Source organism: Jaculus jaculus, chromosome 15, assembly GCF_020740685.1.
Source record: "Jaculus jaculus isolate mJacJac1 chromosome 15, mJacJac1.mat.Y.cur, whole genome shotgun sequence".
NCBI lineage: Eukaryota > Metazoa > Chordata > Mammalia > Rodentia > Dipodidae > Jaculus > Jaculus jaculus.
In genome coordinates, this window is record NC_059116.1 from 64,363,548 (window position 1) to 64,384,930 (window position 21,383).

General features: G+C 41.8%; 1 protein-coding gene across 1 annotated transcript in view; it reads left to right on the top strand.

Moving 5' to 3' along the window:
• Positions 1-21,383, top strand: part of Itga8 (integrin subunit alpha 8) — a 213,745-nt gene that overhangs the window by 182,548 nt on the left and 9,814 nt on the right. Inside the window, exons 27-28 of the mRNA XM_045135108.1 lie at positions 1,333-1,446; positions 15,068-15,169. Coding sequence (XP_044991043.1) covers positions 1,333-1,446; positions 15,068-15,169 — 216 coding nt within the window. The remainder of the gene's footprint in view (positions 1-1,332; positions 1,447-15,067; positions 15,170-21,383) is intronic.

Genomic DNA, 21,383 nt, shown 5'->3' on the forward strand with positions numbered 1-21,383 from the left:
GTCAGTTTTATGTTGCTGTAATCAAAATATCTGATCGAAATAACTTAAGGAAGGAAAGGTTAATTTGGCTCACAGTTTCAGAGAGATTTCAGTTTGTTCTGAGGGGGAGGGCTGAAGAGACATGGTGCCAGGGTGGTGTTGAGAGTAGGTGGCAACAGCTCCATGTACTGTGGCAGACCAGGAAGCAAGTAACATAGTAGGGAGCCAGAATCAGGCATAAACTTCAAAGTCCACACATAGTGGCCTCTTTCAGCCATCCAGGCCTCATGTCCTCAAGGTTCCATACCCTCTCAAACCACCACCATCAGCTAGGGGAGCAAGTGTTCAAACCAGGAGTCTATTAACACTGGGTTCCAATAAGAACATTCAATCTGTTTAGGTAGAATGCCATTACAGTAATACTCTCCAGCATAATGCATGTCATATGTAAAAAGTGACCCATACCATTAATGAGAAGTTGGACAATATGGAGAACTGGTTTAAAAACAGCCCAATGAATGAAACTAGTGGAAGCAGCTGCTCTGCAACTGGGAAGTAACTTGGAAAAAGGAAAACCTGTTATGAAACACTGCTGATTAAGTTGAGTCAGTAACTGAGTCCAAGCTGGTATGGACTTGGGAACTCCCTTTGAGACACTTTCCAGATTTTCCCAATGGAAAATGACAGTATCAGGTGTCATCAATGTGTCTCAGAAACATCTCCCATAGTCTTGCTGCCAGGGTCCTTACAAAGGGCCATGTATTTGATGCTATCTTTTATGATCCATTAGGTGAGTCTGGGGTGTGTTTGCTATGTATGTGCCTTTGTAGCACCCCATGCTCTTGCCTGCTGTGGGGTGTGCTCACCTATAGTTGCCTGAGCTGAAGGTCCAGTGTCTCACTCTATCACTCTTCTGCCTGTTCTTATTTGAGCCAGATAGTCTTTTGCTGATCCCAGAGCTTGCTGTGTTTTCCTGAGCTCCTGTGATTCTTGGGTCTCTGGTCCCATACAAGACTGGAGTTAAAGATATGTGTGGACATGCCCAACTATTTATATGAGTCTTGGGGATAGAACTCAAGTGGTCTCCTAGGCTTCCTCATGCTCTCATGTTTGCTCAGGAAGTGTTCCTACACTGAGCTGTCTCTCCAGCCCGTATGATCATTTCATCTATTACCACTTAATTTGATGCTTCATCACTATTTATTGTGCCTTATTTTGGTTGTCTCAATGGATTTGTTCTTTCTCTAAATTAAATTACCAGGTAAGGCAATGACTTCTGAGGAAGTAAAATGTTGTTCTCTTGACCACCATTTAAAGACACTGATGCTATGCCTCTGCTATTGAATTTTTCAGAATTGTACAAATATTGAGTGTTTACAAATCTCTTGCTCAGTGGGACGACTAGGAGGAGGAGAAAGTGCAGTCCTGAAGGTCAGATCACGATTATGGGCCCACACGTTCCTCCAGGTAATAAATATCACTGTCTTCCCTACACACCACTCACCCACAACCTCTCCTCCAGAGCTTAGAGGAAGTCAGGCCCTCTCCTGGTGCACACCTTTAGTCCCAGCCCTCTGGAGGCATAGGTAAGAGGATTATTATGAGTTCAAGGCCATCCTGAGACTACATAGTGAATTCTAAGTCATCCTTGACTAAAATGATACCTTACCTACCTCACAAAACCAAAAAGAAAAGAAAAAAGGCTCAGAGGAAACCTCTTTTAAAGGAATTTTTTTTTAATTGAGTGAAGGAATAGTGATAACTTTAAAAAAAAAAATTGGCTGAAGAGGAAATCATATGACATGAACAATTCAGTAGCACAGTTAAGATACCACCTCCAGCTGCTTCCAAAACATGCCCATCACTTTGGATGAAATCCTTCTACCCAGTAGACAGTTTCTTGCCTTTTACTGCATCTTTCAGTCCCCATTGTCCACTGTCCCTGTGGATTGATCTATGTGGATGGTTCATAGAAATGGATCATTCAATCTGTGACCATTTGTGTCTGGCTTCTTTTACTTGGTACAGTGTTTTCAAGGTTCACCTTCGTTGTAGCCTACATCAGTACTTCACATTTTATTCAATGAGTAATAATAATCTTCTTATTGGGAACTTTAATATACAGGCAGACAGTGAATTTGTTGTATTTCCATTCTGTTGTCCTCTTTAGTCCCGTCTCCAGCCTTCATTACACTGAGGGCCCTCCTCAGTGGGGGGAGGGGTGCGGGTTTCAATAATCATGGGGGAGGACATAAATACACCAGTCAATTCTTGTCAGGAGGACAGTGCCCCACAGTATACTTTCCCACCCTATGACTTTTACTTTACTTCTGCCCACCCTTTCTTCCACAATGTGCCCTGAAACTTGGAGAGCATGTTAGAAATCTTTATTGTTGAATTCGTGATAGCCTTTTATATTCTGCTTTCATGAGTTTTGAGTCTCTTCAGTTTCTACCACCATCTCCATAGAGAATATTCTCTAGCTAGCAGCAACATTAGCATGCCACTTCCTTTACAATGTTTTCTCAGCCCTGGTGAGTCTTATAGGAATGGTTCATCCAGTACAAGGCACTCAAGTTTTTCTTCCTGTCATTTTCATGAGCCTTAGGTCTCCTGAGTATTCACTGCCATCTGTACAAAGCAGGTTCTCTAACCAAGAATGAGAGCAGCATTAATCAAACAGAATAAACACATGTATTTTGAAGGCTTTTGGATAACCTCTCTATGTATCTTTATAAAAAAAAAGTTGGAAGCTTCTCTCTAAGGTTTATGATCTTTCAAGCCATAGCCTTTGGACTTGGTTCTCAGCACTAGGTATGCATTCCCTCCCCACTGAATGAGCCTCATATCCAATCAGAGAGCAGTTAAGTACCCCCATAACTTGTGTGCCACTTTTGTACCAGTGGGTACATCTAGCTTGACTACTTGATTTTGAAGCTTGCAAGATCCACTGTTTGTTCACACAAAACCCCCAGAAACTTGCATATTGCTTTCCTGTACTATGACAGCTAGCCTGGAGGGAGATGGCTTCCACCTCAGTTCCAACTTGATTCTTCAATATCCTACCACCACAGCAACAGGGTCTTACCAAGTGCTTTGGCAATGGCCTGCATTGTTTCAGGGGCCTCATTAGCCTCTCTAACCAAGAGCTCACTGCATGTGTGGGTGTGTATGGGGGTGACCCATCTCTAGCACTGAGATTTATCTGCAACAAGCTGTGGTTTTTAGGGTAAAGCTTTCTCCATCCCAGCAGAGCAGTTCCACATAAACTATCTCCTTCTATGTCTTGGACCTGTGTAGAGCACCTGGTCTTCCTTTCTCTGGAAGGACAGCTTATAAGCACATCTGGGTATGGTGCAGGATAGAGTCTATGGTGCAGTCACTGGGGACTGGGACCCATGCTGAGCAGCCTGCTCTCTTTGTAATGATTTTTATGTTTTTTTAAACATTTATTTATTTGAGGAGAGCAGCAAATAGAGAGAGAATTCCCTAATGGGTACATCAGAGCCTCTAGCAACTACAAACAAACTCCAGGTGCATGCACCACCTTGTGCATCTGGCTTATGTGGCTCCTGGGGAATCAAACCTGGGTCCTTTGGCTTTTCAGGCAAACACCTTAACTGCTAGGCCATCTTGCCAGCCTTGTTTTAAAATTTTTATACCTTTATACAATAAAATTTTTTAATTTTTTAAAGTTTAATATTTCATTTAAATTTCATTATTTTTTTAAAATTCCATGGGCTTTTAAGTTTTTAAATAGTTTAAGTGGAATTTATGTAGGGGAGATAAGCCAAAATCAGAGGGTCCACTTTTACAGCAAGTAAAAACAACTAAACAATCCTGAGTCACTAGGAATTTTCGACAGTAACTGAGTCAGGCAAAGGCCTTCGCTCGCTGTCAGATGCACAAAGGCAAAGTGCAGAGGGGCCTTTGGAAGGTACAGGAAGCATGGTAAGGAGAGACAGCCACATGTCCAGAAACCTAAACAGATCACAGCAATCTGGGAAGGAAAAGGAGACTGGTTCTGAAGTGTTCCTCTGGAAGATGGTTCCACAGCAAAGACTCCAGAATGGGCAGCCTCTCAGAAGAGCGCCAGGCCGTGGGACAGCTCGGTGTACTCTGCCCTGTGCTGTCGTCTCGTGCTGCGTGGGGAGGCCGTTGACTATGCACTGTAAGAGACGGAAGTCTCCTGTGCACTAAGAAAATGGACCTTACTGTTGAGCAACATTTCACAATTTCTGAATTACAATTGCTACCAAGTCAGTGCACTCTTGCTCATATTTTAGCACATGTATCTGCTTCACTGTGACATAGAAAATCAAATGGTGAAATACTTATGTCTATCTATCAGTATAGAGTTTTGTGTCTATATTTTTATGTTTTCAATTATTTAAGATACTTTGGTATTCCCACTAATCTTATTGTTTCTGTTTCTAAAATAAACAAGAAGAGAATTGATTTTTTAAATTTATTTATTTGAGAGAGAGAGAGAAGACAGAGACAGAGAAAATGGGGCATGCCAGGGCCTCTAGCCACTGCCAAGGAACTCCAGTTGCATGTGCCACCTTGTGCATCTGGCTTACATAGGTCCTGAGAAATCAAACCTGAGTCCTTTGGCTTTACAGGCAAGTGCCTTAACCACTAAGCCATTCCTCCAGCCCATTGATTTTTTTTTTTTTTAAAGAAGGTGACTAATCCCCCTTAACATTATAGACCAGAAAATCCATCTTGTCAGAGCTTAGAGAGTGCTTGACACAGCCTGGGAATCCACTAGATGATGCCACAAATACCCTCAGCTTGCTTGTGACAACCAAAAATGACTCCAGACATTTCAGGTACTTACTGGGGGCAATGTTTAAATTATATTTTTATTTGTTTATTTGAGAGAGAGAGAACGGGCACACCAGGGCCTCCAGACTGCAAACAAACTCCAGATGCATGCACCCCCTTGTGCATCTGGCTGGCTTATTTGGGACCTGGAGAATTGAACCAGGATCCTTTGGCTTTGCAGACAAATGTCTTAACCACTAAGCCATCTATCTCTCCAGCCCTGGGGGCAGTTTTTTTTCCCCGGCCTCAAACTACTGACCTAAGAAGAGGTACAGTGCCCATGTATCTTTTGGTTATTTTTGTTGTTTAATAATTATTTTTTTTAATTAATTAATTTATTTATTTGAGAGCGACAGATACAGAAAGACAGATAGAGGGAGAGAGAGAGAATGGGCGCCCCAGGGCTTCCAGCCTCTGCAAACGAACTCCAGACGCGTGCGCCCCCTTGTGCATCTGGCTAACATGGGACCTGGGGAACCGGGCCTCGAACCGGGGTCCTTAGGCTTCACAGGCAAGCGTTTAACCGCTAAGCCATCTCTCCAGCCCTGTTTAATAATTATTGATTCATTCACTCAACAGATATTTTACAGCATACCTACTATGTACCAGGCACTACTTCCCAGATACAAGTAAATAAACAAGTCGATGTATGATATAAGAAAAGAACATTGTACAAAATTTAAAAGGAATGGTTAGATATATTCTGAGATGCATGAGTCTCAGGAACATAATAGAGCCAGGGAAGCTTTGCCAAACTAAGAATTCCATTGGTAGAACTTCAGAGAACAAGTGAATGAACGAATGCACAAAATTTAGGAACAAAAGGTAGTCTATTGATGCTGGGTCTATTCCAGGAGGAGCATACAGAGTTTTTCAGGGTACAGTAATGTTTTATTATGGTTTGCAGTAGGTGCATGAACATCCATCCGGAATTTTCTATATTATAAATGATGGTGTGGTGGTTTGAATGTGTGGCCCTGTAGACTCAAGCTTGAATTTTGAGTCTCTAGTGGGCAAAGCTGTGCTGGGGAAGAGGTGTCACTGGGCAGATTCTGGAGTCCAGCTCTACCAGGTGTGTTGAGCGCAGTTTGAGCTCTGGCAGGTCCTGCTTGCTGGTGTTGGACTCCTCTCTCTCTCTCTCTCTCTCTCTCTCTCTCTCTCTCTCTCTCTCTCTCTCTCTCTCTCTCTCTCTCTGCTATGCTGATGTGTGATAGAGGGAGCCAGCTTTGTGCACCACCAATGGAACGTCCCTTGGACGCTGCTATCCCATTGGATGCTTGTCCCAGCAACATGAAGCTGACTGCAACAGAGGGTTTATACTCACTCGATATCCAATAATACAGTGTTTTAAGGGTAATAATAGAAAGACTGAGGTACAGTGTGGAGGCTACAGTTATAGTCCAGTGTTGGAGAGGAATGACTCTGGAGTAAAGCAGTGCAGCAAGCGAGTTGAGGTAAAGCACATTTTGGAGGGCAAGCCCATAATGCTTGTTTTATTCACTGTGAGAGAGGGGAGAAAATCAAGAAATCAGGCATGACTCCATAGTATTTTACCTAAGCCAACTGGAGATGACATAAAAACTGAGAGTTTTTACAGTTTCGTATGTATGTCTATGATCCCAGCACTCTAGGGCCTGAGGCATGAGGATTATAATTTTGGGAACAACCTTGGGCTACATAATGAGCCAAGAACAAGCTGAGCAAGATCATGTCTCATGAAAACAAAAGCCTGGAGAAACGGCTCAGTGCTGGATCACTTGCCTAGTGTGCACAAAAAGCATCAGCCATGAGCAGCAAGTCAGAAGTCCACAACTAAGGTGTAGGCAAAAGTGGTCCCTGATGGGACCTCTGGTGGAAAACACCATCCCATGTCTCTCTCCCTGATTCTGATGCTCACCTACAATCCTTGGCCTATGTTGGCTTGTGTACACATTACTCCAACCTGTTTGATACATTACTTCCTTCTACATATCCTGTAACTTTTCTATAATGATGTCCTCTACGAATTTAGAATCCACCCCAACGTCAACCATCACCACAATTTTGTCTGCAGAAACTCTTTATATAATGAGAATTTCAACCAAGGATTTATTAAAAGGTGGGACTCTTCAACCCAGTGTGATCAGCAGTCTTACATCCCAGCAACTACAGAGGCTCTTCTGTACCATAATGTTATAATAATCTCTTGAGTCCAATTAATATGCTTCTTAAAATACTTTGTAACCTCAGTGGTATGGCAAAATAATTAGGATTTAAGACATTTTCATTAGGGATTTTCTTTCTTTCTGTTCACTTCATATTTTTTCCATCTACTCTCAGATCTGCTATGACTAAACTTGGGCAAAATTTTAGTCAGAACAAAGTCAGTCTACATTCTCTTGCATTTGTGGTAAACATTGGCAAATGCATGTATGAAAACATATGGGAAAACATGTTTATGGATTTCATAAACACATTTATTTGTGAAAACTAATGAGCTAACTGATGTGTGGAAAACTATATAGACACATTAAGTTTGGTTCTAGGAGCCATGTCCCTGATTTAAATCAGAATCTGTTTTCACTGTCTTGGTGGATTTGGGATCAGGACGACCCAACTTACTTCCAAGTCTAACTGGCTGTGTGCAAGGCACTCAGCTCTCACGGGGCTGAATTCCATCATTTGTGAGATGAAAGAATTGGACTAAAGGCTCCTTTCTTTCTTAAAAACTCACTGATGTACAGGCAGCTCATATGGAACCTTTCCTAATAAGTTATTTATGATGTTTATTCTGCTTAGCTGCAGTCAGCAATAACTCTGTGTGCTCTACTAATGACCTCCCTTTGTATTGTGTTGACACTTTGGTTGACTCAGAACAGACTATGTCACAGTGGCTTTCTAAACCTTAAGGAACAGCTGGCCAACCTATCCAGAGAGGTCTGCCTATCTTCAAAGAGCTAGGTTTCTGTTGAATGATGGCCACAGCTAAACCCTAGGATAAATGCTTGTATATGAATTACTGAATTCTTATAGCAATCCTAGAGGATGTATACTGTTATTATAACTGCATTGTGCAGATGAGCAGCAAATGGAGACATAAAGGTTAAGTGGCCTTCCGAAGATCACATAGCTGGTAAGAAGAGCTCTAGTTCTGTGAAAATTGCTACACTGCAGTGCTGAACTAAAGGTCGGCATGTGATAGACACTGGAGGCTGCATATTGTGTGCAAGCGCTGCAGAGGGAGAAAAGATAACTCCTATATTGCAAGTCACTGTACTGTAATCACCAGCTAGAGATGGTTTAAACGTTGCATGTATTAGAGTTTTATTACTTCTCAAAGATTTCTATATTACATGGTACACTATTTCAGAATCTAATATGGAAAGTGTGTGTGTGCACACGAGTGTGTGCATGTGTGTGTGTGTAGTTGGTTGTTTTGAAAAGATTTCACTATATAGCCCAGTCTGGCCTAAAACTCACAATCCTGTCCCTGCCTCTTCAGTGCCACATTTATACACGGGTACCAACAAACCTGTTGATAAAATGTATCTTTTTTGGGAGGGGTGTTTTTTTAAAACAGGGTGTCAGATAACCCAGGGTAGCCTGGATCTCAATATGTAGCCAAGGACAGTCTTGAACTTGTGGTCTTCCTGTCTACGTTCCCCCAGTGATGGGATAACAGACATAAACCATCACAGAAGGTCTATGCAGTGTTAAGGTGCAAACCCAGGGCTTACTGCATAATAGGCCAGTGCTTTGACTTCTGAGTTACATCCTCAGCCATGATAATCATAATCTTGAATCACTGCTTCGCAGGATAATAATAGCAATACATATGGTTATCTAAATTTAAAGTATTTTGGGCTAGAGAGATGGCTTAGTGATTAAGGAGCTTGCTTGTGAAGGAACCAGGTTTGTTTCCCCAGTACCTACATAAGCCAAATACACAGGGTGGTGCATGCATCTGGAGTTTGTTTGCTGTGGCTGGAGGCCATGGCATACGCATTCTCTCTCTCTCTCTCTCTCTCTCTCTCTCTCTCTCTCTCTCTCTCTCTCCCTCTCTCTCAAATAAATAATAAAAAAGTTTAAATTTGAAGTATTTCAATGTAAATAAAATTAAAAATTTACTTATTCAATCTCACTGATCACATTTCAAGTGCTCAATAACCACAGCTTGTGGCTGCACTCAAGGACTGTGCTGGTAATGAGTATTTCCATCCTCAGAGAAAGTTCTGAACAATCAATTTAGAGCATTTGGGAGTACATTCCCATTCAAACTTGCAGAATTAGATCAGAAAGCTAATGGTTGTATGTATGAATGAAGACATAGACTGTGTGTAACATTAGCTGCCTGACTTTCATTATGTCCCCTCCTTGAGTGACAATGAGGCCTTCCTTTACCTCAGGACAGTGTCATCTGCTTCCTCAAAGGCAAAATCTTTGATCAGAAATTCACTTTTCACCAAGCTTAGTGCAATGAGCTTAAATAAACATGGCAGCTTCCTACAGTCAGCTAGCTGGCGGTGGCAGAGAGACAATCGGACCTCAGACGGAGAGGCAACATGGGCTGGCTTTGCTTCAAAGCTGAGAGATGAGCAGGAACCAGCCATGTAAACCTTTAGACTCAGAACAGCTAAGCAAATGAGGTAGTGAATGTACGCTGTTTTCAATAAAAAGATTGGGTATGTAAAGCAGTGCCCAGAAGCTGAATTTTGGGGCATCCTCCCACAAATACATCTCAAGTAAAGACCAGGCTATGAGCACCTCTCCTAAGTTGTCATTGAGTTTCCTGCCTCAGCTCCACCTGGCCCAGAGGAGCCACTAGTCATCTTTTAAATGGACGAGGCCTCTTGAGCCCACGACTAAGCCTGGGCTGAGGGTCCTTCGCTCTGTACAAGACCCAACAGCACAGCTGACTGACAGACAAACCATCTCTTCATCAATGGTCTATGACAATAACAGCAGACATCCTAGAGATGTCAAACCTCGCGCTTACCAGAAAACAAGGTCAAAAAACAGTTGAGATGTCTTTGTTTAGAGTTTCTTCAAAAGCTACCTTGACTGGTTTGAGATTCAAAGCCAGCAGAACTCATGGATAATGCTAGTTTGACATTTGTGGCTAGCCAGCCAGTAAAGAAGGAACCTCAATGAGGAACTTCTGCTCATGTCTGTTAGAACACTTGGTTTTTCTACCAGACCGTCCTTCACCTTGACCTCCATTCACACACGCCATCCTGGTTTGATGACTTTAGCAGTAGCAATTGTGACTGCCCACTTCAGCCGAGTGCACGGCAGTCTATCCCAGAGGGAGGTCCATAGAGGGAAAAGCGCATCTTTTTCCTATTAGGATGAGCAAGGGTGTCTTCAAGAAGTCACTAGTGATCTAGCAGTAGCAATTGTGACTGCCCACTTCAGCCGAGTGCACGGCAGTCTATCCCAGAGGGAGGTCCATAGAGGGAAAAGCGCATCTGTTTCCTATTAGGATGAGCAAGGGTGTCTTCAAGAAGTCACTAGTGATCGAGGGACGATCCCAACAATCGTTACCAAGGGAGCCTCAGACCAGAGCCTGCACCAACATTCTGAAGTCCTTCCAGGGAGGAGGAGTCACTTGTAAGTGTGAAAATAGGGAGCATAAGCTATCACGCAGACTTATAGTGTGCATTGCTAAGCGTATATGTAAATATATACACTTGTATATATTTATGCTAGTATGTTGGCTTTTAAAAAATATTTTCTCACATAATCCAGAAAAAGATAATATTTTCTACCTTCCTGACCAAGGCTATAAAGTTAATAACTATTGGTGGGCAGGGCTTGCTATATTATGCCTGTTTATGTCCCTATGACAAACATGCAAAGTGGCCAGAAAAGTACATTATTCAGGTCAATACTAAATGATGACTTGTTCTATAATTGTTGCTGAAAATGAAAACTTGCTTTATAAAAAGGTTGTTGCTTACCTTATAAAAAGATTTATAAAAACTTTATTAAAAACTTACTTTATAAAAACGTTGTAAAAGTTGCTCAAGTGTTGCTTACTCATGAATCATGGGTTTTGGCAAATGTTGGATATTCAATCATGGACTCATAAAATAAATACATGCTTTAAAATAATTACACAGCCAAACTTAGAGGCATACATACCTATGATCCCAGCACTCAGGAGGCTGAGGGAGGAAGATGACAAGTTCAATACCAGCCTTGGGCTACACAGAGAGCCTTGACTCAAGAAACACTATTATTGTAGTTGTTTTTGTTAATAATCAACTAAGGGCTGGGCAGATGGCTCGGTGGTTAAGATGCTTAATTACAAAGCCTAAGAACTCTGGTTCAATTCCTTATTGCCCATGTAAAGTCAGATACACAAAGTGGCACATGTGTCTGGAGTTCACTTGCAGTGACTAGAGGTCCTGGTGTGCCCATTTCTCTCTCCCTTTCTTTTTCTCTCTTTAGTTTTTCAAGGTAAGGTCTCATGCTAGCCCAGGATGACCTGGCACTCACTCTGTAGTCCCAGGCTGGCCTCAAACTCACAGAAATCCTCCCACCTCTGCCTCCCAAGTACTGAGATTATAAGCATGCCCAGCCTTCTCTCTCTCTCTCTCTCCCTCTCAATCTATCTCTTCTGTCTCTCTCCCTCCCTCTTTCTCTCTCTCTCCCTTTCTATCTCTCTCTCGCTCTTTTGCTCTCAAACAAATGATAAGTGAAAATATTTTTTAGAAAGAATGAAATCCTAGCATGATGGCACATACCTTTAATCCCAGCACTCAGGAGGTAGAGGTAGGAAGATCACCATGAGTTCAAGGCCACCCTGAGACTACAGAGTGAATTCCAGGTCAGCCTGGGCTAAAGCAAAACCCTACCTCAAAATAAAAGTGAACAAATAAATAAATAAGAATGGATGAATGAATTAAGCATTCAAAGGTGAGAGGGGAGAACACATGACATTGGAAAACACATGTAGGTAGTTAATCAATTTAGAAGACTCATCTCCTCCCTATGCTTTGCTGACCCTGTGGCTTTCACTAGCACAATTATCCTAAGGAAACCCTTGTGCAGAAGTGCACACTACGGAGAGCAATAGGCTGCAAGCCACGGTTCAAATGGTGTAGGAATGACACAGGAACAAGGCATTTCCTGGGGACAATAGCTATATGCGGCAAGATGAAGTCCAGGCTGTTGTCAGGGGATACCGAGCCCCTGGTTTTCAGTCCTGTAGTGTGGCAGTGGTGCCTATTACTGTATTGGCCTCAGGACGCCGAGCACTGGATTACAACTGGCGAATGTTTGATAAAGCAGTGTGTGAGAAGAAGAAAACGGTTCTGATAATATAGCATTTGGTGGTTGCCTTGGTGTAAATGTGGCCACCATGGCCAACTCTGTGCTATCAGCATGGTGTCAAGGAGTACAGAAGCCCGAAGGGCTGCCAAGGGGCAGGCCAGCATAGGGCGTTTTCTTGCAGCTGAAGTGGACGTATGTAGCATTGGGAAGAGCAAAATGTAATCCAACAGAATTGAATTTTTTGAGTATTATAGCTTCATAAATATAACTTAATTTATATTTGTATAATTTACTATGCTTTACTAATGCCTCAAAAATTCCTGAAATTTTAGCCATTAGCTCTCTAGAGCATGTCCAGGTTCCACAACTGGGACATGTGGCCGGAGGAAGCCAGAGAGGCTGCTGGGCACCTTCAGGTGCGCAGGGCAGACGAGTGCAGCCCTGCGCTCGGCACACTGGGGCTGAGCAGTCCGCTGTGCAGGCTCCATAAAAATGTGACAGTTCTTCATGAGTCAGGGCCGAGCCTCTCCTAAAACGCCTTCCTCTATCAGATGACAAGAAGGCTGCCACTCATCACAGATCCTCTATGTATTTCACTAGCAAGAGCTATCGTAAGCCCTTGTGCTTACTCCTTTTCATAGCATAATTTTATTGTCACTTTTCATACATGAAGATGCTGTATTTTGATTGTAACCTCCTCCTATTATCTTCTTCTGCCTCCCTCCATCATCCATGACAACAAGTTAATGGATACGATATCATTCAGGTAACAGCAGCTGCTGTGAGGTCATGAATGTAAGGGTCACTCCATGTCTGGAAAACAGTGCTCCAAAGTATTCCTCCTTTCCTCTGGCTCTTAAATTCCCTCTGCCACCTCTTCTTCAATCTTCCCTGAGCTTTGGTGGGTGTGATAAACATGTCTCATTTGGTGCTGAGCACTGACCCGTCACCTCTCAGTACTCTCATGAGTCTCTAGTCTCCCAGGGAGTTACTGCACCTACAAAAAGAAGCTTCTCTATCCAAAGGTAAGGGCAGCATGAATCGATGGACACAAACATAACTATTTGATGAGCACAACATATTCATTTAGCCAAGTAACAGTAGTAGTTTCCACTTAGGGCCTACCACCTTCTCAACCAGCTTTTGACCAGGTTTTCAGAATGAATTTACCCCTGGGGAGTGGGCCTCAAATCCACTGGTTACCTACATAACAGGCCTATGACTACTACACTGGTAGGCACATCTTGCCTGTTGCATAATTTGCAGGGTCCACTGCTGGCTAAGACTGTTAATGATTATTCTCCCCCAGCAGCCTCAGGGCGCTTTCCAGCACTATGTCAGCTCACCAGTAGGGAGCAGGCTTCTGGCTCAGTTCCAGCTAGATTTTTCAGTGGCTTGCAACCAATAATACATATGATACATTCAGCAATAAGATCTAGCCCTGGTGGGAAACCAACAGCACTTGCAATAGCCTATATTGTTTGGGGGATCCCATGCTTCCCTGACCAACAACTCCCTAGGAATTATTGTACCCCTGGCATTGAATTCTCTTATAAATTACAGCTTCTGAGCATAGCATTCTTCACCCTGAAGAGTACGTCTGCCCAATTTTTTTCTTTCTTTTTATATATCTTTATTTACTCATGCCTTCATTGAAGAATGAGGGAGAAAGAGAGAGAGAGTGAGAACTGGCGTACCAGGGCCTCCTGCCACTAAAAGCAAACTCCAAATGCATGCACCACTTTGTGCATCTGGCTTGACATGAGTAATGGGGAATTGAACCCAGGCAATCAGGCTTTGAAAACAAGCACCTTTTACCACTGAACTATCTCTATACCCCTCAAATTTTATTTTTTTAATTATATATTTTAATAGGCTGACAGAAAACTGAATTTCCATATGGCTTTTTCATAAGAACTTTAGTTTTGGTTAACTGTACTCAGCCTCCCCCCCCCCCACTCCTTTCTTCTGTACCCCTTTCCACTCCCAGTCTTCTGTCCTCTCCTCTTCTATCTATGGTCTCCTCCCTTTAAGCTCTCTCCAGTCCTCTCCACTCATGGTCCCTTTCTAGCTTCCAGGCCTTTCTAGTAACTGTTACTCCAATTTACATACAAATCAGAAAAGTCAGTGGTAGGATCCACTAATGAGCGAGTATGTGTAACATCTGTCTTTCTGAACCTGGGCAACCTCACTTAGTATTTCCAAATCCATCTATTTTTTTGAGTGAATTTTGTAGCTTCATTTTTCTCACAGCTCAATGAAATTCTGTTGTGCATATATGCCACATATTCATGATCCACTTACCAGTTTCTGGTTTCTTATGAGGGTTCTCATTTCCTAGTTTTCCTTTATTTTAACCTTGAACACAGGATTTTACTAATATAAAAAACTACCTTTAAAAGAGAGACTGATTGATGGGCTGGAGAGATGGCTTAGCGGTCAAGCGCTTGCCTGTGAAGCCTAAGGACCCTGGTTCGAGGCTTGGTTCCCCAGGTCCCACGTTAGCCAGATGCACAAGGGGGTGCACGCGTCTGGAGTTCGTTTGCAGAGGCTGGAAGCCCTGGCGCGCCCATTCTCTCTCTCTCCCTCTATCTGTCTTTCTCTCTGTGTCTGTCACTCTCAAATAAATAAATAAATAATTTAAAAAAAAAAGAGAGACTGATTGAGATGGGGAGAGGATATGATGGAGAATGGAAATTCAACGGGGAAAGTGGGCGGAGGGAGGGAATTACCATGGGATATTTTTTATAATCATGGAAAATGTTAATAAAAATTGAGAAAAAAAACTATCTTTAGAAATAGGAATATGTGAATGGCTAGTTGGATGTTTATATGGATGGATGAATGGTTGGATAGGTCAGTGGATAGGTGAAAAATTGTGAGGGGAAGAAAAAAGAAGGAAGGAAGAAGGAAATGTTGCAGTGAACATGAAAATAACAGGGTCAGAAAGTGCCATAAAAGCTTTCCGGGAAATACACTGAAATAAATATTTTATTTTCAGAGAAAAAATGATCCTTATACTCTCGCTTCCCTGGTGTCCTTTGAAGTTAAGAAGATGCCTTATAAAGATCAACCAGAAAAGCTCCCTGAAGGAAGTATAGCAGTGAGTATCACTTTTATTTTTAATTTTTATTTACTTTGCATGTGTGTGGGGGGGGGGGGACGTCAGGTGCTCTGGCCACTGCAAATGAGCACTTGCCTGGCTCTACATGGCTTGAGAATTGAGCCTGATCAAGCACGTTTTGTGAGCAAGCTCCTTTGACCACTGAGCCATCTCCCCAGTTCTAATCTTTTTTTAAAAATTACATATGTATGAAATGTAACTGAAGCTATTTATAAATTGACTTCCAACTTTTTTTTTTATTTTATGTTTACTTTTTAAAATTTATCTTCAAGATGGGTGTGGGGGTTGTATATATGCACACACACACACACACACACACACACACACACACACACACGCATGCATGTGAACCAGGTCTCTTGCCAGTGCAAATGAATGCCCATCTGGCTTTACATGGATGGCTGGGGAAAAGGCTTTGTAAGAAAGCACATTTAACTGCTGAGCCATTTCTACAGCCCCTTGTCTTAAAGTTTCCCCACTTATCATCACAATTTTCCACATTCAGTCTGGAAATGTTCCAGTACAATTTGGCCCAATTTTTAATGCTTTAGTGTAAATTTCTACCAACAAAATTCTGATGAGTTAGGCAGGGAGAGGAGAAATTCTCCCTAAAAGCAAATTTTCCAGATGCAACACTTTTTCTTTGTCCTTTCCTGCAAGAAGCCATCATTGTACATTGCGGGCAGAAGGCTGGGTAGAGTGGGAGAGAAATGGCAGTGCACAGTGAGCTTTAGTTGAATGACATGTCTCTAAAAAAAATAATGTGATTGGGAACTTTGATAGATGAGCAAACTGAAGATGCATCCTGTTCCTAGCAGGTCATCCTCTTTTGTGGTCCCCCCTCGCACCATTGCACGGAGAGCTATCCTCAGCGGGGAATACTGGTAATCACTGCGGAGTCATGGATGCCTTGCAGGGCTTGATAGAAGTCTCCTTTAGCATTCAGCTCTCAATAGCCCTTTGTCTTCTGCTTTGGTGGGTTTTGAGTCTCCTCAGTGTCTGCCGCCCTCTCCAAAAAAGCAGATCCTCTGGCTAGCTGTGACAGCACTCATACTTAATCCACCACTTTATCCGCAGTGCTTCCTGGGCCCTGGTTTGTGTGACAAAGATGGCTCATCCAGGCTCACCCAGTGCTAGGGACTCCATTTTCTCTTCTGGTCATTTTGATTGCTCTTAGGTATTTTCCCAATCTGTAAAAAGCAGGTTCTCTAACCAAGAGTGGGAGCAGCACTGATTAAAAGAGATATGCATTTGGAAGTCTTTTGATGGGCATAACCTCTCCATTTAGTGAACAACAGTGGAAGCTTCCACTAAAGTCTATGACCTTCCAAGCCATATGATTTGGTTTTCAGTATCAGGCATGAGTTCCCTCATTGAGCCATCACCATATCCAATCACAGAGCACTTGATTACCTCCATTACTTATGTGCCACTATTGCACCAATGGATACATCTTGCCTGGCTGGTTGATTTTGAAGATTGTAGGACCCACTGTGTGTTCACACAAAATCCCCCAGCAGCTTGCATGGCACTTTCCAGTACTCTGACAGCAAGTTGGGAGGGAGATGGCTTCCATCTCAGTTCTAGCTTCATTTTCCAATGTCCTGCCACTGCATCCTGCTGTGTCTTCAGCAATAGGGTCCTGCAAGCTAGTTTGGGTGGGTAGGCAAGGAGTTTTGCAATGACCTGAATTGTTTTATGGTCTTATTAGTCTCTCTCGCCAACAGCTCACTGTGTATTGGGGCTGGGTGAGGGAGTAACCCATCTCCAGCTGGGATTTACCAACAGCAACCTATGGTTATATGGTAAAGCTGAAATGTCATTCTTTTTTTAATTTTTTAAAAATTTTTATTCATTGATTTGAGAGAGAATGTCAGACAGAAAGAGAGGGAGAGAATGGTCACATCAGGGCCTCTAACTACTGCAACCAAACTCCAGAGACATGTGCCACTGTGGATCCTGGGGAATTGAACATGGGTCCTTTGCCTTTGAAGGCAAGTACCTTAACCACTAAGCCATTTTACCAGATATCTGACATGCCATTCTTTTAATCAAGGCTATCAGGATTGGAAAATGGCTCAGTTGCAAGCATGAGGACCTTATCTCCAACACCCACATAAAATACCAGGCATGGTATCATGTACCTGAAATCCCAGAGGGAGAGATAGGAGGATGCCTGGGACTTTTTGCTTAGCTAGTCTAGCCAAATAGGTGAGTCCCAGGTTCACTGGGAGAGCAGTTGAGGAAAACACTGACATTAGCCTCTGGCCTCTACCTGCATACACACAAGTGAACATGCATACACAGAGACCACATCCACATACAACAAATATATGAAGGCCATGAGGCTAGTTAGCATGATGAAGATCCTTCTGATATCAGCAATGTGGCAAGGCCATGCAAGAGAAAGGCATGGCTGACGGGTCAGCAGACATGGCTAACAAAATTCTGCCTTCCCAGTTACTTCTAAAGATGATCAGAAACTTTGGAAAAACAGAATTCTTTAAAAATTCTTAATATTTCAACCTTTATCACTTAGTCATCCCCAACTTGAACTCTTGGTCTCTGGGTCATTGTTATTCTAAGAGTGGCTTTCAGACCTGGATCCTTTATATCACCTGAAAGATGATTAGAGATACAGCAACAGGCCTCTCTCCAGACCTGCCTTATGTCCAGATCATTGTTGCATTCATATACACAATCATGTTTGAGAAGCACTGCATTAGATGGTATACAGTCGATTCTTTCCAGCCCAGGCCTTCAGACTTCCTTGTAACCATTCATTTTTGCAGCCTTGTCTGTTTTTAGCAATTCAAATGATCCACTGATCATTCATTCATCTCGGCTTTGAGTATGCAAAAAAGTAAATGCACACACATACACACACACACACACACACACACATGCACGCACACACTACCCCATATATCTGTGGACTGGGTAGATCTGAGGCAAGGCCTGGGTCCTGTGCTTTAAGCCTTACAAAAGAATATTCCTCAGGAGAGCCAGGGTTGAGAAGCAGGTCACCAAGAAGAAAGGCATATTTTCAAGAGAATAACTTGCCTCATTCCAATTACAAAACCTTTGAGAAGTCATTTTTCTTTCCTGGGGCTATTAATCACAGCCACCAGGTAGAGTTAATAAGATGATTAATAATAACGTACCACTTCTCTAATATTTTACCTGGAATAATTAAGGCTCAAGTCAAAATAAATATTAATAACCTTCCCAAAATACAAGTACAAATGGACTGGAGTGATGACTCAGCAGGCAAGAGGACTTCCCACACAAGGACCTGAGGGAGCCTGAGACCTCCTGAGTTTCAATTCCTCAACACCCATGCAGACTGCTGGGTGTGGCCATGCACATCTGTAACACTAGTCCTGTGTGGAGCTCATAACACACAGATGAGCAGTGTAAGGCAGGGGGCAGACACCCAACATTTTCCTCTGGCTTCCTCCATTCATTTATGAACATGGCACACACAGCACACCTCACATACTACACACATGCAAAAGAAAATGTTTTAAGAAATCTACAAAGTATTTTAAGTATTTTAAACCAGTCTGGCCACATCTTTCTTCATTTAGATCACCTCCCTTTCTCTCACGAGTTGTCTGCTATCACTTGGATTTATGGTCAACCCAGAAAACAGAGGCTTGAAGCTTTTAATGCACAGTGTTCATCCAAAGAGGTTCAAAGACTTGTCACTCTGAGAGAGATAAATCCAGGCCTTTTTTTTTCTGAGCACGTGTTTCAAACAGAAACACATGTTCCAGTCGATTCCATCAACAGGATTGCATCTTTCTGCACTAGCAACAGGTGACAGCCTGCTGTTCCCAACTCATCTCAAAAGACCCATGAAATGATCAAATTCAAGCTCTCTCCACCTCCACCACTATTGTTACCATATTGGAAAAGCAAAAGGCCTGCTGTCTCATGAAGATGATTTACCACACCATTTAGGTAAAGTTTATAGGGAAAACATTGAGGAATAGAAGTGCTTTCAAGTCTCTTACTATCCAACTGACCAGAGAAGATCTTGTCAGTATAAACTTAGCTGTGCAGTATAGGGAAACAGTGTTTCCATGGCTTGATTTGATGAAACTCTGGTTGGAGGGGCAGACATATTGTCACACAGTTTTCAAAGGTTTCACTATTCTTTTTATCAAAAAGAGCTCAAAGAGGATTGTTGTAAGACCTCTCACCATGTGTCTGACTGCATAGGTGGGGCCCTGGTACTGCGCTTTAAGAGCTTTACAAGATGGGCTGCAGGAGATGGCTTAGTGGTTAAGGTACTTGGCTGCAAAGCCTAAGGATCCAAGTTTGATTCCCCAGTACCCATGTAGGTCTGATATACAAGGTGGTGCATGCATCTGGAGTTATTTGCAGTGACTAGAGGCCCTAGTGTGCCCAATCTCCTTCTCTCTCTCTCTCTCTCTCTCTCTCTCTCTCTCTCTCTCTCTTTCTCTCTCTCTCTCTTTCTCTCTCTGCCCCTCTTTGTCTCTAAGTAAATAAATACATTCTTAAGTCTATTTAAAAGCCTTACAAGAGAAAATTCTGCAGAGGAGGTCATTTGGGACTCAAAACAGCTCTTTTTGGACATTGGAGACTTTGTGATACAAGTAACAAATATAATTTATGCTTATTTTCCTTGAAACTTGTGTGAGGTGGTTAGTTTGTTTATACTCCCTGCTCAGCATAGTCATAATTCAGCCTTATCTTGGGGCCTGAGTTAGCTTTAGATATGGGAGGAACAGCAGTCTTCATCTACTACTGTGTGTAACACATGAACTCATACTTGCCCTATGCAGAGGTGAGGAAAAGGCTGTATGATTCGGAGGGATATGAATGAACCCAGAGTCATTACAGAACAGAAGAAAAAAAGATTATTCAATTATTTGAATGCTTTTTGGCTGGCCAATGAAAATTAGCATTTGCATGCCTTGTAAGGAGCACCCAATTCCACAATTTACATCTGAAGATTGTTCAGTATAATTTTGTTATCAAATATTTCATGAAAATCACACACTGCACATCTATCTAATTTTCAGAATCTGAACACTGAATTCTTATATGAAACATTTGTTTGAACATAAACTTGTGATTGTGACTCTGTTTCACAGGAGTTGTTTAAATGCTGTTAAATGTGTGCTTAGCTGGCCTCCTTTGTATTATCATTTTGTTCTAAATGGTAAGGTAGGTAGAGTATGCTGGTACATTTGTTTAAAACATTCTTCTGACTCCATTGTAGTATGTTTATACAAGATTTTGTGATATATGTAGATGTCAACATTAATTACAATTGCATATACAAAGAAGCTTTTTCTTTTACCTTAGTGTTTTTAATCAGACTATACAAAAACATATCATAGGTGTCAATGATAAAATGTTGGCATATTAAAGGTTATTTATAGTCTTTCAACCATAATAAAGAACAAGATTTATGGCATGATAAAGGTTAGATTAAATGTTTCCTCATAGGATCATTCTAAGAAGTTCCAAAGTGCTTATAATTTATGGTTTCCACTTCCTAAAATTATAGATTATGATAATAAGTGAGTTAAGTTTTTATACAATTTGTTTAAATAGCTACAAATTCCTGATAAATAAAACTAAATTATAACAGACTGTTGATCAGCTGGCATGAAACTAGATTTTTCCCAAAAGTTTTAAGTTCTCAAGTTACCTTTTGTTTCAAAGAAGTTGAAATATTCCATCACAAGCCCATGTTCTGAAAGCAAACCTGTAGAGATATGCACATTCCATCTTCTGTCCCAAGGCAGAAGAATCTTATAATGAAGAGTTGAGTGTATCAGCTGATCTCACTGGTCTATCATTTGGACACCATGTTAGTCATATAGACTATGAGTCCCTGAAAGTGGCTTGGAAGAACAGAACTTGTAGTTTGATTTCATATAAACTAAAAAATCTGAAGCTGGGCAAATACTTCTATGAAATTCCGCTTTATAGTTGTACATTGTAGTATAATAATTGAAAAGTTAGAAGCTGTTATGTGCCACCAGTGTTAAGAGAACACTGGATTTTGGAGATAAGGAAAAGAATGCAGGAGACATTTAAAATTATTGATGTCAATTACATGTTGAATAATATTAGGTTTAGTAATAGATAACAGCTGATAGTTAGGGCTTAATAGCATATATTAGTAAAGTTAATGTCAAATATTTCTTTT